General features: G+C 43.9%; 1 protein-coding gene across 4 annotated transcripts in view; it reads right to left on the bottom strand.

Annotated features, from left to right (window-relative positions):
- Positions 1–425: 425 nt before the first annotated feature.
- NARF (nuclear prelamin A recognition factor) overlaps positions 426–14,542 on the bottom strand; it is a 27,098-nt gene continuing 12,981 nt past the window's right edge. For all 4 annotated transcript variants that reach the window (XM_083725907.1, XM_083725909.1, XM_083725908.1 and 1 more), the window contains 6 exons: positions 11,238–11,356; positions 9,222–9,351; positions 8,747–8,819; positions 8,130–8,267; positions 7,456–7,613; positions 426–5,858 (listed from right to left, as the gene is read on the bottom strand). In XM_083725907.1, the coding sequence (XP_083582033.1) occupies positions 5,617–5,858; positions 7,456–7,613; positions 8,130–8,267; positions 8,747–8,819; positions 9,222–9,351; positions 11,238–11,356 (860 nt within the window). In that variant the 3' untranslated portion in view covers positions 426–5,616. The remainder of the gene's footprint in view (positions 5,859–7,455; positions 7,614–8,129; positions 8,268–8,746; positions 8,820–9,221; positions 9,352–11,237; positions 11,357–14,542) is intronic.

The following is a 14,542-nucleotide window of genomic DNA, read 5'->3' as shown; positions in this document are numbered from 1 at the left end:
AACAATAAATATTGCCTCACCTACTACTGTGTTCTGCAGGAGAAAGTCTCGTGCAGAAAGCCCCTCATCAGGAGGGGCATTATTTCATTCCATGTAGGAATCTAGTGTTTAGTATGCCAGCATTTACTCTTTGGGACTAACCTCTGTTACCCATCCGACACAGGCTGCCTCTTTGGCCTTTTAGCATCTTATTGAACACCTTCATCCTTCAACAAGCCTTTCAGGTGGAGGGTGTTTTTTATCACAGTTAGTATTTGCACAGGATTTGAAATTGTTTTTATATATGAAATAGCTTTGATTTTAAATATGACTCTACATAAGTTTTTATTGTTGGAAGTTTTACTGTTAAATTGTTTCAATATGTTTCACAGGAAGCAACTCACAAATGGAAATAAACAAATGCAATAAGCATACTTAATATAAAATACTGTTGCATTTCATTTTATTTCAGCCATTCAAATTCATACTCTATTAGATTATTGAATATTGTCCAGGTACAATCATGTTGAAAAGGCAGAGATCAATGCAAACATCTTACGTTAAAATTTTACAATATCCTTTGGCTCTGAGGTCCTATCAGAAAATTTCTGTAACATTTATTGTTCCCCTTTTAAAGACCCCAAGTGGATAAATACATAGTCTGGATATTCTCCATACTAAACTTCTAGAATAGGATGCATGTACCATCATTCAGAGCATATTCTTCACTTTATACCAGGCCTAATTCCTAACCTCGTAATAAATTCCTATAAATCCTGTTGATTTTCATGGATGCATATTTCCCAGGAAGTAAATCCCATTAAGTTCAGGGAGATTTACCTTGTGAGTAACAGGCCTGCAGTCAACACCCACCATACTGGGCAGACACCTTATCTGCTCACTCCAGTACCCATTGTTATTTGACCTCCCTCTTCGTACACAGGAAGCTGCCTTATACGGAGTCAGATCATTGGGACATCTAGCTGAAGTCTGTCTACAATGACTGGTAACAGCTCTCCAGGATTTCAGACAGGGGTCTCTGCACGCAAAGTTCACGACTGAGCTATTGCTGTACCCACTGCTCTACCACTGAGCTACAGCTGTGGCACTGCTCTGGTGCTATGCTTGTGGCTTACCCAGTGATAATGGGGCAGCAGTACTGTAGCCCCATGCATGAAGGAGAAGCTGGCAGTTTCTCTACCCTCCTGGGCTTACACAGCAGTGGTGTTACAATGGGCTGGGGAGCTGAGTAGCCCACTTGCCTAATGCACAAAGGTGATTCTGCAGTCCTGCTGTTATCAGGGGGTCAAAGTGGAGTGGGACCATGGACAGACTGAGCAAGGTCCCCCTAAATCTGGAATGGGTTTGTCAAGTGAGCATGCCTAGGATTGATATTTACAATGACAGCATATTTTAGGGCATCATAGACACCAAAACATCTAGACTGAGTTTTAATCTCTTTGATATCTAAGAAAACCTCCTCTTTTTTTAAAAAAAAGCTCATGTACACGAGCTCATCCACATACTCTTCACATTCTGTGTGTCCAGAAAGGAACTGTACCAAAACAACATTCAAATGAGAAGCAAATCGCTATGGCTGGATTTCCACAGTGGCTTTAACAGGATGCGAAACAGTAAGCAGTAGCTACAAGATGGGAAGCACATTAAGTTACTACAATCACGGGACAACTACTTTCCAAAAAAACACCAGATTATACCTACTTGTGACTGTTGAGCATTCAGCGCTTCCATAAACACCCTGTCACAATGAACTGCGTCCGTAGCTGGCAAATGGGAGCCTTCTGCAGTACATTGCAATCACGTAATCAAGTACCTGGTAGTACTCTAATGACCACAAAGGGAGCTGCTTTCAAGTACGGTAAGTGGCTTGGGTCCCACATGGGTCCACCTTCAGATGAGTGTGTGCTTCCCATGTCTCTAACCTAGATGGACCCTAAGGTTATTCAGGGCTTCAGTCCTTGACAGACTTCCCACCTTTTTCATGAGTGCTGATGCCACAAGACACATGGGTCTGTGCAGAATTTGGAGTCTGCCATTGGAAATTTGTTAAGTTCTGCAGCTTCATTATTAATACACCCCAAAATGAGGTGTGTGTGTGTGTGTGTGTGTGTGTGTGTGTGTGTGTAATGGAAAAACTCTTTGTCAGCTCCATGAGACTGTAGATAAGTGAAACTAGTGGCATGGTCCTTCTACATTTAGGTCGTCCCCATAGTGTGTGGAGAGAAGGCCAACTAAAGCTTCTACTATCTGCAGAGGGGCTGTCAAAGTAGAGCTTCGAGCCTGAAGTTCCTGAAGAATCCTTCTCATTGTTTGCTCTCCAGACAGGGCCATGTTCTGTGTTATCAGCACAAAGGCCACACCAAATGGTTTAAATGGCGAGAAGTGACAAAGTGTTTTTGTTTTTTTAAAAAATACTTATCCAATTGTGTTCCACTGTAATTTTTGTAAATTAGAATCTTTTACCACCTTGTTCCTGTGACCATTGATCAGCATGGGTACCACTGCCAGAGTGCAGAGTTTTAACCAGTTGCAACAGGTTGCTTGGGAACATAGGTGGAACCTTTCTCTAACCACTACATACACACTTGGAAGCTTCCATTTTGGCACAGAAAATTAGCTTCTTTCCTAAAGGGGAGGCAACACAGGGCTTGTAAAAGTAAATTCAAAGCCTATACCAAGTAGCATGATATTTCTCAAGGTCTGTCACATATACACATTGCTCACAAACAACTTAAAACCTATACAGTGGTATCTCTAGTTGCGGACTTAATCTGTTTTGGGTGCTGTTTCGCACCCGAAAATTCCACAACTAGAGCGCCTCTTCTGCGCATGTGCGACCGAGTGCTTCGGTGAAGCGCGCAGATTGCTTCTGTGCATGCGCAGGCGGTGAACCCGGAAGTAAACGCTTCTGGGTTTGCCGCTTTCGTAAGCTGAAAGTCCGTAAGATGAGCGGAAGGCAACACAAGGTATGACTGTATACAAAACTGCAGGGAAAAGAAATTCTTTTAAAAGATAAAGGATTTTAACACAAGATATCCTCCATGGGTATCTACAAATAAAAACTATACAGTGGACTTGTAAGGCTAGAATTGCGCTCAGCGCATTTTGAGGGCATCCCAATGAATGAAGCAAAATTAAAATAAATTACATTGTCAGTGTAACTTGAAGACACTGAAGGTTGTGCTTATGCCTCACTACAGGAATTTGGACATTGTGCGTACATCCACATGGAAGCTTCTTTTGCTTCTGTTCAGCATGGCAGACCACAACTGGGTATGTAGAAAATATCCCTAGGAAAGGCCACTATCTATCCCCCTCCAGGATGCCCTCATGATGAAACTGGAAGCTAGTTGTGCATCCTGCATGCCCACCCTGATATCACAATAGGCAGAAATATTTGTGTGTGTGTGTAGAGATACTGAAGGGAACAAACTGCAATAAGGCATCTGATGCCCTGAGAATGTGCCATGTAGACGCACCTTTTCTATTTTAATGCAGTAGCATGCCCAGGGTCCCTCAGCCATTCTGAGCACCTTTCCTAGCACAGAGGTAGGTTTCAAGACGTGTTTTACTTCTGCACCAGTTTTAAGCTTCATTTTATTCTTTTTATACAGACGCCACTATAAGATGATTGAGATATAGACAATCTTATTTTATGTATGTATTCAAATCCATGCACACGGAACACAGATTACACCTCTTCTATGCTGCAAAAGGAGATGAGACCCAAATGTCCAAATCATAGGACTGCCCCATGTCAGATATTGAGTCCATTTATCGTGATAACATATCTCACACCTCTCTACTAGTCAGCTTCTCCCAGGCTCAAGGATTTCATTGCCTTTCCTAGGAGGCAGGCTGAGAATTCAGACAGACACTTAGAGAGAAGTGAAGCACCAATGTCCTCTAATCAGAGGTTTATATTTTTACCATGCACAGATCAGAGCCTTAAGGTCTCATCTTGCTTGTGTGGGTGTTTTGCATGATGGTCATTAAAGATTTGCATTTCTCTGTAAAAATTACAACAAAGCATACCCGTATTTTTGTGTGTTAAGATTGGAAAACTAAACAAAGGAGGAGCTATGGAAGAAGCCAAAGCTATAGCAAAAACTTTTAAGAGATGGGTGGGGGATGATCATTGTTGAAATATTTGGTAAAATAAAAGAAATAATGGAAGTACAGACAAAGACCTCATCTTTTGTTTTGTTTTTGAACAGTGCAACCAAGTGGGATAATATTGCAGAAAGAGAGGAAATTGTATCCCAGAGCAGAATAAGGATACTGTTTAGAATTACAGTTTTGTGGCATGATCCGTCAAGTACTGCTGGTGTACAGCCTCCATATATTTCAGTGATCATGCATTGGTCTCCCCCATTTATTCAAAGGCTGCACTTTAGCAGTGCTTGGTAGTTATGTAGTTACTTACAGCACAGTTCTATGCATGTCTACTAAGAAGTAAGTCACACTGAGTTCAATGAGAATCCCAAATAAGGGCAGCCTTAGTCACTCATCAAGAAATCTCATGGGTGTAATCCGATTAGTCTTGACAGATATCAGGGTCTGACCTAAGCAGAATCTGCCAATGAGTGGGTTTAATGCCGGTGTAAGAAGTTGCTGAAACATCCTTGCCTTAGGTGTCACATAGGACTTTGCTATTAGGCAGGCTTGAGTGCCAAAAAGTTTATTAACTTCCTGTACTGGACTTGGCTGCCTTTGTGTCTGAATAACTTAATCTCTAGTTCCACTGGATTAGACTTGCTCACCTCTGCAATTTTGGCCCAGTGATCCTATATGAACCTGCTGCCTTACCTTTTGACCACCTGGATTGATAATTTCCCCCATGACTGCTACCATCTTCAGCCACCCATATGTCTTGCTCTTTCTAGATGACCAGGATCCCTATTTTATCTCCAAAGCAGACCAGAAATATCCACAGAAGCAAGGCAATTAAATGAGAGAACAGGAAGCAGTTTCTACTTTTTCAAAGGAATCACACAAGATGACATTAAAGCTGATAAAAAGGAAATTAATTATTGGCAGGGGGCAAAGTTTCTTTCTTTGTGCCACCCAGTCTGACTGGCATCAAAGTAGTAAATGTTAATAGAGGTGATGTGGTAGGAAATGGCATCACTGGTTAGTTTGTTTTGTCATATTTTGGTAGCATATGATGTTTGGTAATGATAAAAAGCCTTAGATAAACTGTAAACCTAACACAACACCTTTCTGAGAGCAGTAAAATCCATGGCACTGGATTCTTGGCATAGAGATTTGCGTACTAAGTGTCAGGATCAAAGCACATTGCAACATGCCCTGATTCTGGTAAATTTATTCTATACCGATGTACCTCTGTTGGGAGTTTAGAGACTCGCTGTGCCTCTTAAAAGGTCCTCAGACGCACACACAGACAGTATCAGGCTCCGATTAAATAAAGACATTCCAAATATACACAGACTCAAGCAACAATTGAACTCTACACAATTCCAGTGGAGAACAAAGGCAGTTCCAGTTCTTTGTAATGTTCACATATTTAAGCAGTACCTCCGTCTCCAGTTGCATAGAATAGCTGCCGGCGCTCTATGTACAACAAACCTACTGCAAGTCTTGTCCTTTGATTGGTCACCATTTGATATCCAAATTGTTGGCAGCTGGCTTTTCCGTGCTGTATTTTGTATGTAATGATTCCTGGACCTTCATGGAGTCCATCCCATCCAGCCATTCCTGGTAGAGCTTCTGCACCTGCCTATTGGTTTCAGGAAGTCGGACAGGAACTGCGGCATAGACATCTTCCATCTGCCTGAGCAGGGCTTTGTCTGGTTTTCCATCTTCAGTCTGAGCCTGACCCTTTCCATTTAAGCACCCTAAGAATGGAAGGCCAAAGCCGGGAGAGAGAATTGGCTTGCTTAGGTAGAGAAACACATCGGCCTGGATCAGACAACAGCCGTCTCTGGTCTGGCATGGTGGGAAGCAAGAGGGTTCCTTCCTTGGCCATGCATTAAGGTCTACCTGCACTTCTGGCATCCCTGCATGTCCACATGAGGGTGTCATGTTCAAAGGGGGTTTGCACCCAAGATCCAATACGCACAGTCTCAGATTGTGCTGTATAGCCCAAATAAAATTTAGGAATCAACCATATGATCCGAGCCCATGTATATTGGACTTTATGCACATAGGCCTTTATTTGAGCATGACACCCTTGGGTGGGTGTCTAATGATGTCGCAGATGAGGCAGGTGTAGTAGGTGGGTGGGGAAGGAAGGCAGGGTCTCACTTCCCATCATGTCCACAGACCAGCGACAGACAATTGTTCATTCCAGCCTTTTATACCTTTAGCACACTTTTTGGAGAAACTGAGCTTTACTGATTTAATAATGACAATAGTTAGGTTTCCCTCTTCTCTTTTCCATCTCTTCCCATTTACCGTATTTACTTGAATCTAATGTGCACGCCAGTTTTCAGAACCTTGAAACCAAAAAAGTATTTGCTGCTGAATGTAAATGTGCCATCGAATCTAATGCACACCTTAATTTTTGCAATGTAATTTGGCCAAAAAAGGTGAGGATTAGATTCAAGTAAATACAGTATTTATTATAAATTTATTTATTTATTCAATACATTTCTGTACCACCCTTCACAGTAAATAACCCTCAGGACTATTCACACACTTAAACTTATTGTTATAATGATAAAATCCTACAAAGCACAATGTAAGAAGTCCAGTATTAAAATCATGCCAAACCAGCTGCAGCATGTCATCTCCCATTACAAATGGGGAACACTGATCAACCACCTTTCTACATTTTCCAGACCAAAACCCAGTGGAAATTCAGTATTGGAGTATATCAGATGCTGTTCTTTTATTGCTTTGCCATAAATGAGGTCACCACACAATGCTGTGTCCACTTAGTAGCACTGCACACAGCAGCCCAAACGCTGAGTAAAATAGAATTCTAGGTATTTTTAAAAAATGAACAACTACAAAACATGTAGCAAAGGAATCATAATATACGTGAATAGCAAAATCTGGTGCTCAGTTAAGACTGCTCTGTGGCCAAACCAGGGCTACTGAGAAATGAGAGGGGGTGGGGAGTCCAAAGTTTGCCCAAAAATATTTAGGGGGGAGGAAACCCTAAGGGTGCAAAAAACAAAACAAAGCTGCAAAGGGTCCAACCAGGACTGAGCATGCTCAGTGACTATAGAATATTAAGAACTGGAGAGGGGGACATTGGAGTATCTTGAGAAAGGGTTCAGCTGGCTGGCTGGACAGGGACACTCCACACTGCAACACTTTGTTACAGGTCCCAGCTGAAGATATAATGCAGCGTTTTGACTTTGAGCAGGGTCTTTGAAAAACCTGCAATCCATCCAAAACCAACAAAGGACAGAAGCTAGAACCTTAACCTGTCTATTGTACACCTGCAGGGATGGGGGGGGTTAATCTCTTAAGATTTGTTGTTACCTCCAGGACAGGCCAAAACTTCTATGAAGTGGTAGGAGCACTTTCCCTTTTTCAACTTCAGGACCATATTCTGAATGTTTCGAAAGCCATACGCAGCTGCAAAGCGTAGCACCGTCTTGCCATCCTTTTCCAATGTGACCTCCTGGAAGTCTTTGTTTCTGAAAAGACACACAGAGAAGATGCTCAATGCTACTGTCTGCAGCATTAGTTTGGGGGACAACTGGAAATTCTTGGCTGGGTCTTCCACACAGAGAGGGGGGTCGCCGCAGGTACGTGGATGAAAAGGGTAGACTTCGCACAGCTGCGTCTGACCCTGATGGTCAGGAATACTTTTTATCTGGGGGAAAGGCCCCCTTTTTCCAGCCTGGAACATAGCCACAATTGGACTGCAGTGCCCTTGATAACAGGGTTGCCGACTGATGGCTGACACCATTGGTTCAACAATATATATAAATGTTAAATACTATGTGTGCATCTATATCTATTTAAAATGCCTGGGTTAAATAGGTCTTCACTTGATATGTGATACACCCATGGTGGTCCACGCACCAGGACAGGCCATCATTTTCTGCCGTGTGTAAAAGTGGTAAAAAGCTACCTTTGCTGCAATGCAACATGTGAAGAGGCCAAATGTACCAATTTTCTGATAAACATATTTCAGATGTGCAACTTACTTTAACGCTTTGTATACGACATCCTTCACTTCGGTATCAAAGAGCTCCTTGGCAGCATATTTAAATATGTGCTCCAGGTAACCATCAGACTTCCTTCCATCATGACGGATTAACTCGGCCTCCTTTACCCCATCGAACCTCATAAAATAAGGGAGGAAAGCAAGAAGGTGAAGAGCAGGCTCACCTTGAAGAAGTGGAGATCCCGCAACAGAGCTTAATGGGTGTATATCTGTGCTCTAGTGGTTACCAGCCAAGAACTAAAACCATATAAGTATATTACTAAACCACAGAGAAGGAACAGAATTGCTGCAGCACTGTAGGTGGGGAGCCCAAATGACAGGGGGTGGTTGGGGGTGGTTGGCAGTGGGAGACAGAGTCACCCAAGTCAACGTGACCAGGGCCACAAAAAAACCTGGAGCTGGTTCTGCGGATACACAGCCTTTTTACAATAACAGGCTGAAGAAAACCACTTTGCCATGTGTCCTTCTTCCAAGATCACAAAATTATAGCCTGTCAAAAAATGTGATAAGTGGTCATGATTTTATGTATGCATATATATTTAACCTAATGTAAAGATGTTTTCAGCAAAACAAAAACATCTCACAAATGCTACTTACAGGGTATCAAAGGCCACCTCAGCTATTTCTCTCAAAGATACTTTGCTCTGCTCCATTATCTGGAACACTTCACCTGTAGAGGGGAAATATGCTTAAGCCCACAGAGATACAACCAGGAATGTGGGGGAGAATCGGTTTTCTAGAGGCAGTAAATGTGACACTCCAGACATTCTAGATCTGCTCTGATATATTAGCTAAGGACATAAGAAGAACTCAACTGGATCTGACCAAAACCCCATCTAGTCCAGCATCTCGTTTTCTACAAAGACCTATCACATTTTTTCCACAACAGGGGCATTTCTCCCCATATTTCCCTTGGTGCCTCTCAGCTCCCTCCCCAAACACCCTGCTCCAGCTGTGGAGGTGGCTCTGTTGCTATGTTTGGTTTTAATTTCATTGCCTGTGTAAAAAAAAAGAGAGAGGAAAAAACCTGAATAAAATAGCAACAGGAGCATGTTGGATGCAAGATGCCTACCTGACGTCAAAACACAATCAACATCTTGAGAATTGTACAGAGGGGTGTGGAAATCTTCTCGCAAGGCTTCTAGCTTCTTGTCATAGCAAGGTGCCACAATTATGTGGAAAATTTTATCAGGGGACAGATTCTGATGGATGAAGAAAACAAACATATTGAAAGAAAAGCAAAAAGCATTTGGGGACACACTGGATTAAAAACACCTTTCCAGGATGCTATTCACACAGTTTGGACATATTAGATTGGAACTTTGTGTGCCTTCCCAGAGTACTCTTTCCTCATACAGCTGTTAGGTAAAGGTACCCCTGCCCGTACGGGCCAGTCTTGACAGACTCTGGGGTTGTGCGCCCATCTCACTCAAGAGGCCAGGGGCCAGCGCTGTCCGGAGACACTTCCGGGTCACGTGGCCAGCGTGACATCGCTGCTCTGGCGAGCCAGAGCTGCACACGGAAACGCCGTTTACCTTCCCGCTAGTAAGCGGTCCCTATTTATCTACTTGCACCCGGGGGTGCTTTCAAACTGCTAGGTTGGCAGGCGCTGGGACCGAGCAACGGGAGCGCACCCCGCCGCGGGGATTCGAACCGCCAACCTTTCGATCGGCAAGCCCTAGGCACTGAGGCTTTTACCCACAGCGCCACCCGCGTCCCCTCATACAGCTGTTACTCAGCTGCTATAGGAGTACCCCAACTGTCTTTTCTCTCAGCCAGCTTATCTGTTGTGGAGAAATCACATGCTCCCATTAATAAAACAATTTATCAGTGGGAAAATGCAATTCTGCCTCCTCGCTAACTTATCTGAGACTCTTGCCATAACCATGTTTCAACTGGTTAAGGGGGTATTCACAGGCACCTATAGCAGGGCTGTGTGAATGTACAGTGGTATGTCACAAGTTGATTGCTGACTTCTTAGTACAGAATCTGGGCCATCTTGGTATAGATATTTGGTTTTTTTTATCTGTGGCCTCAATGATGAGGATTATTAACACACCCTCCTTTTTCTTATTTTGTAGGTTAACCAAAGGTTATTCTATCTTTCTCTTTGAAGTGCAACATTGCCTTTTTAAAAAACCAGAATCAAGCAAATATCCCATGCATTTCACAGATTAACACTTCAGAGCACAACTTCCTCAAACTGGATTTTTTTTATAATAAAAAGCCTGCTTTTGCTAGTGGAAGTGAAACTGGCAAAACTATATCAAAGCACCTCTAGAAAAGTCAGCTGATCCGGAATGCGGTGGCACCGCTTTTGCATAAGGTTGCTCATAGGACACTTATAACCCAGTTTTATGTCAGTTCCTTTGCTTTTCCAGTCAGTTTGCAGGCTAAATCCATGGTGCTGGTTTTGACCTTGAAGGCCGCACATGGTCTGGGATGCCTGGGGAAGCACCTGTCAGAATCTCTGCTCGGTCTAGCTGATAAAGCCTCATCTTCCTCTGAGCCAAGCCTTTGGAATCGCCTCCCGACGTGTTTAACGACCTGAGCCTTTGATGAGGCTCCAAGGCATGCTCCCCGAGTCAGCAGAGTTTCCAGCACAGGAAAGAGATGAGAGGTTTGGGCTACATTGCATTGAGTTTTATTTCTAAGCTACGCAGACAGAAAACACATCCTCTCTCTATGAAAGCAGAGAGCAACTGAACAAAGGAACCAGGAAACCACTAACGTCACATCCCGTCTCCCTTCCCATGAGACTTCCAATAGTATGGAATCCCAGGAATGTAAACAGAGTCCTGTGACTCCAAGCAGCTGCTCAGTGGCAAAACAGGAACTAACAACACCTTCTCCTATAAAGGTTCTCACCTGCTCAACAACAGAGGTCTAGTTCAGAGAACATAGTATGGGTGCCGCAACCAGAGGCGCCAGGAGGCCCCCAAGATTGAGGGGGCCTGGAGTACGTTGCACAGTTTGGAGGAGGCCAAGCACTCTGGAGGAGCCGGCTGCTGAAGCTGTGACACCCGTCACACAACACATGCAATGCCACACCTATCAGTCCAGAGAATACCAGGAATAGTTAAGTTACCTGCTGCCTGGCAAAATAACCTTTGACAAGGGAGCCCATGATCTGCTGTGGTGACTTTGCAGTACAAATGTGTGGCGTCACTAGACTGGAGAGGACTCTCTCGGCATACTGGATCCAGCCTAGAATTAAGGGAGCAGAACCAAAAGAAGGAAAGGTTAAGAATTATAGCAGAAACTTCATCAGTCAAAGCAGGATAAATAATGAAACATGGAGGAATGATAACATGAGCTCCCTTATTGATAACATGAGCTCCCTTATTGATTCAGCCAGTGCTTTAGAAAATTCCTCACTTGACTCACTTTATTATGCTGACCTGATAATGAGGCTCGTGGAATGTAATCTTTTTTGCTTTCCATAACTGTTTTATCTCCAACGTCATTGCATAGCCTTGTTCACTTTTAAGAAGGACTTCAAATCTCACTCCCCACCCACCCCATGATAGAACCTCAGTATATAAAAACATGTACAAATGTCAACGTTTGAAGTACAGTGCTAAGTGCATCCGGTTTGCCCAATTTGAACCTTGGGGACAAAAAAACTGCAAGAGCAGAAGTGCTTTCCTACATAAGCAAGGTGTCCCTGGATCTGAGCCTTTGTCTGCTCATATTTTGTGAGGACTATTGTGGGGAGAAATGAGGCATGCCTCCACCCCAAATCAATTGTGGATGCTTATTGAGGTACAGTGGTACCTCTGGTTACGAACTTAATTCATTCCAGAGGTCCGTTCTTAAGCTGAAACCGTTCTTATCCTGAGGTGCACTTTTGCTAATGGGGCCTCTGGTGTGTGATTTCCATTCGCATCCTGGGGCAAAGTTCACAACCAGGAGCAGCAACTTCTGTGTTAGCAGAGTTCGTAACCAGAAGCGTTTGTAACTAGAGGTACCACTGTACACTACTGGGGTGAGGTGTGGACTGTACCAGCTATTCTTGGAGTACATCCCAAGCAAAAGAGCTGCTATGTTTTGCTCTATCATTGGACAAAGTGAGCCAAAAGCGTCAGGCAGCAGATATTTGGGGGGCGGCGGCAGCAGTCCTCTGGCTCCTCCTCTTAAGTGCCCCAGCCTTTGCCCCTGTGCCCCACCTGCTTCTGGAGGATGTATAAACTACAAGGTCTTTCCTGGCCCCTAGTGGCCTTTTGTCCTCAATGGCCACAGAGTGACAGGATTAGGGCTGTGTTAAATTTTATCTGCAAACACTCTGGAGTGAAAAATTTGTTTACAAGAGGAGTGGCAAATCCCCCAGAAATGTGATCTTTCACATTTCCCCCATGCCTGTTTGTAGATTTGATCCACTGCTCCTTTGGTACCAATCCTTAGGGCCTCTTCTTCCTTCACTGCAAGATCCCACATAATCAGGGACCACATAGTGAACATGATGCAACAGTGTGACATAGCCAATCAGATCTATCAATTGCATTGCTCTCTATCTGAAAAGTGGGTGGAAAGCATTTGTCCCTATTGCACAAGAGCCAGGCTAACATTTTCCTATCTTGTCTCTCTGCAGTCTGGTGTTGCCATTGCCGCAGGACACCATGATGGAACAGAGAGTGCAGGTTTGGTTGTCTCATTAATGGTGGCATCTCCTATTACCAGAACACAGCAAAGTAGGGTCAGGCAGATGATGGGGCTCCAGTGCCCCAGAAGGACCCACCATGATAACTGCCCAGGGTCTACTTTAAAAAACAAACAATTTTGTACCTTTAAAAAGTGGCACAGCTGAGTGGTTTCAGCTGTGTTTCTATGGTGCAGCCACCTCCCACCCAGCTCCAGAATGGCTTAACTTCTGGGAACTCATGGCAAGGCTAACATGGCAGCTGGAACCTGTTCACTGCTGGATTATTGAACATTAACATTTTGTGGAAGGGAGAATCTATCCACCAATGGAGCCATCCCCCTCATGTGACAGCACTGGCTGGATCTGATGGGAGCTGAAATCCAGAACATCAGGAGGAGACCAGGTCAGAGATGGCTGCTGTGAAAGCTACGATTAACAGTCAGCAACAGCTTATCTGAGCACCACACACTGCTTTCCTTATCCCTCATCCTAGTCCTTTTCGGCTGCAGCCTCCCATATCTACAGGCAAATGAATTCCTTGACCTCTGACATGTCCAGATATATAGCTGTATGTTAAGACGCACACAAACCCCTGAAGAAGGGTGAGATGAATTCAGACAATTGTTTTCTGGCTGGTGTCATTTTAGACCACAGGTCTTCATCAATGCACTATCAGGTCCTGTCATTTGCAGCATGACTCATCGTGGTATTGTGCCAATGAAGCTGGGTTCTTTCTTTTTTCTTTAAAAAACCCTCTGTGCCTTATTATAACCTGTGTTATAATCTAACAAACCTTGGTGGAGTTTAATGAGCCAAAGCTAAGCTTTCCTGTTTATAGTGTGAGTCATTTCATAGGTTGGTTGACCTCCACGTATCTATTTTTCAGGAAGAAAAACAGACAGAGTTCAGTCAATTAACTCCAGCCTTGCAGTCTGCCTTAGTCATTGTTTAGATATGCAAATAGACTTGGAGCATGAGCCACCGGGCCCCAGGAGACTTTTATCTGCTCCCCACACAAACGCCTAGCCAAGGCCCTTTCTGCACAGTCATTGACTAAAGAGCTGAACTTGAAAAATCCAGTTGCAGGGAAGCTGGAGTGCAGAGGACTTGCTGGAACCAGAGCCCTCCTGCTTTTGCCCATAGCCCCACACTGCTGCTATAGGCACAGTCACACAGAGACAAACTGGGAGTGAAAGAGGAGAGGGGAGATTCAGCATGGAAGTCACAATCTAAGACCACAATCCATTCATTCGAAGCACTGATATACCTCTTTAACAGTCATGGCTTTGCCCAAAGATTCCTGGGAACTGCAGTTTCTTAAGGGTGCTGGGAAATACAGCTCTGTAGAGGTCTCTGAACAATTATCAGCATCCCCAACAAACTACTGTGGTACCTCGGGTTACATACACTTCAGGTTACAGACTCCACTAACCCAGAAATAGTACCTCAGGTTAAGAACTTTGCTTCAGGATGAGAACAGAAATCGTGCTCCGGCAGCGCGGCAGCAGCAGGAGGCCCCATTAGCTAAAGTGGTGCTTCAGGTTAAGAACAGTTTCAGGTTAAGAATGGACCTCTGGAATGAATTAAGTACTTAACCCGAGGTACCACTGTACAGTTCCCAGGATTCTTTGGGGGAAGCCATGACTGCTGGAATGGCATAGAAGCGCTCTGCATGGTGTGGATGTGACCTCAGTTTTTGTGTAACAAGGAAATATTAACTAACTCAGAGGGATTCTTAACAATAATGACAG

This window comes from Podarcis gaigeae, assembly GCF_964106915.1.
Source record: "Podarcis gaigeae genome assembly, chromosome: 2".
NCBI lineage: Eukaryota > Metazoa > Chordata > Lepidosauria > Squamata > Lacertidae > Podarcis > Podarcis gaigeae.
This window is presented reverse-complemented; position numbering and strand designations above follow the sequence as displayed.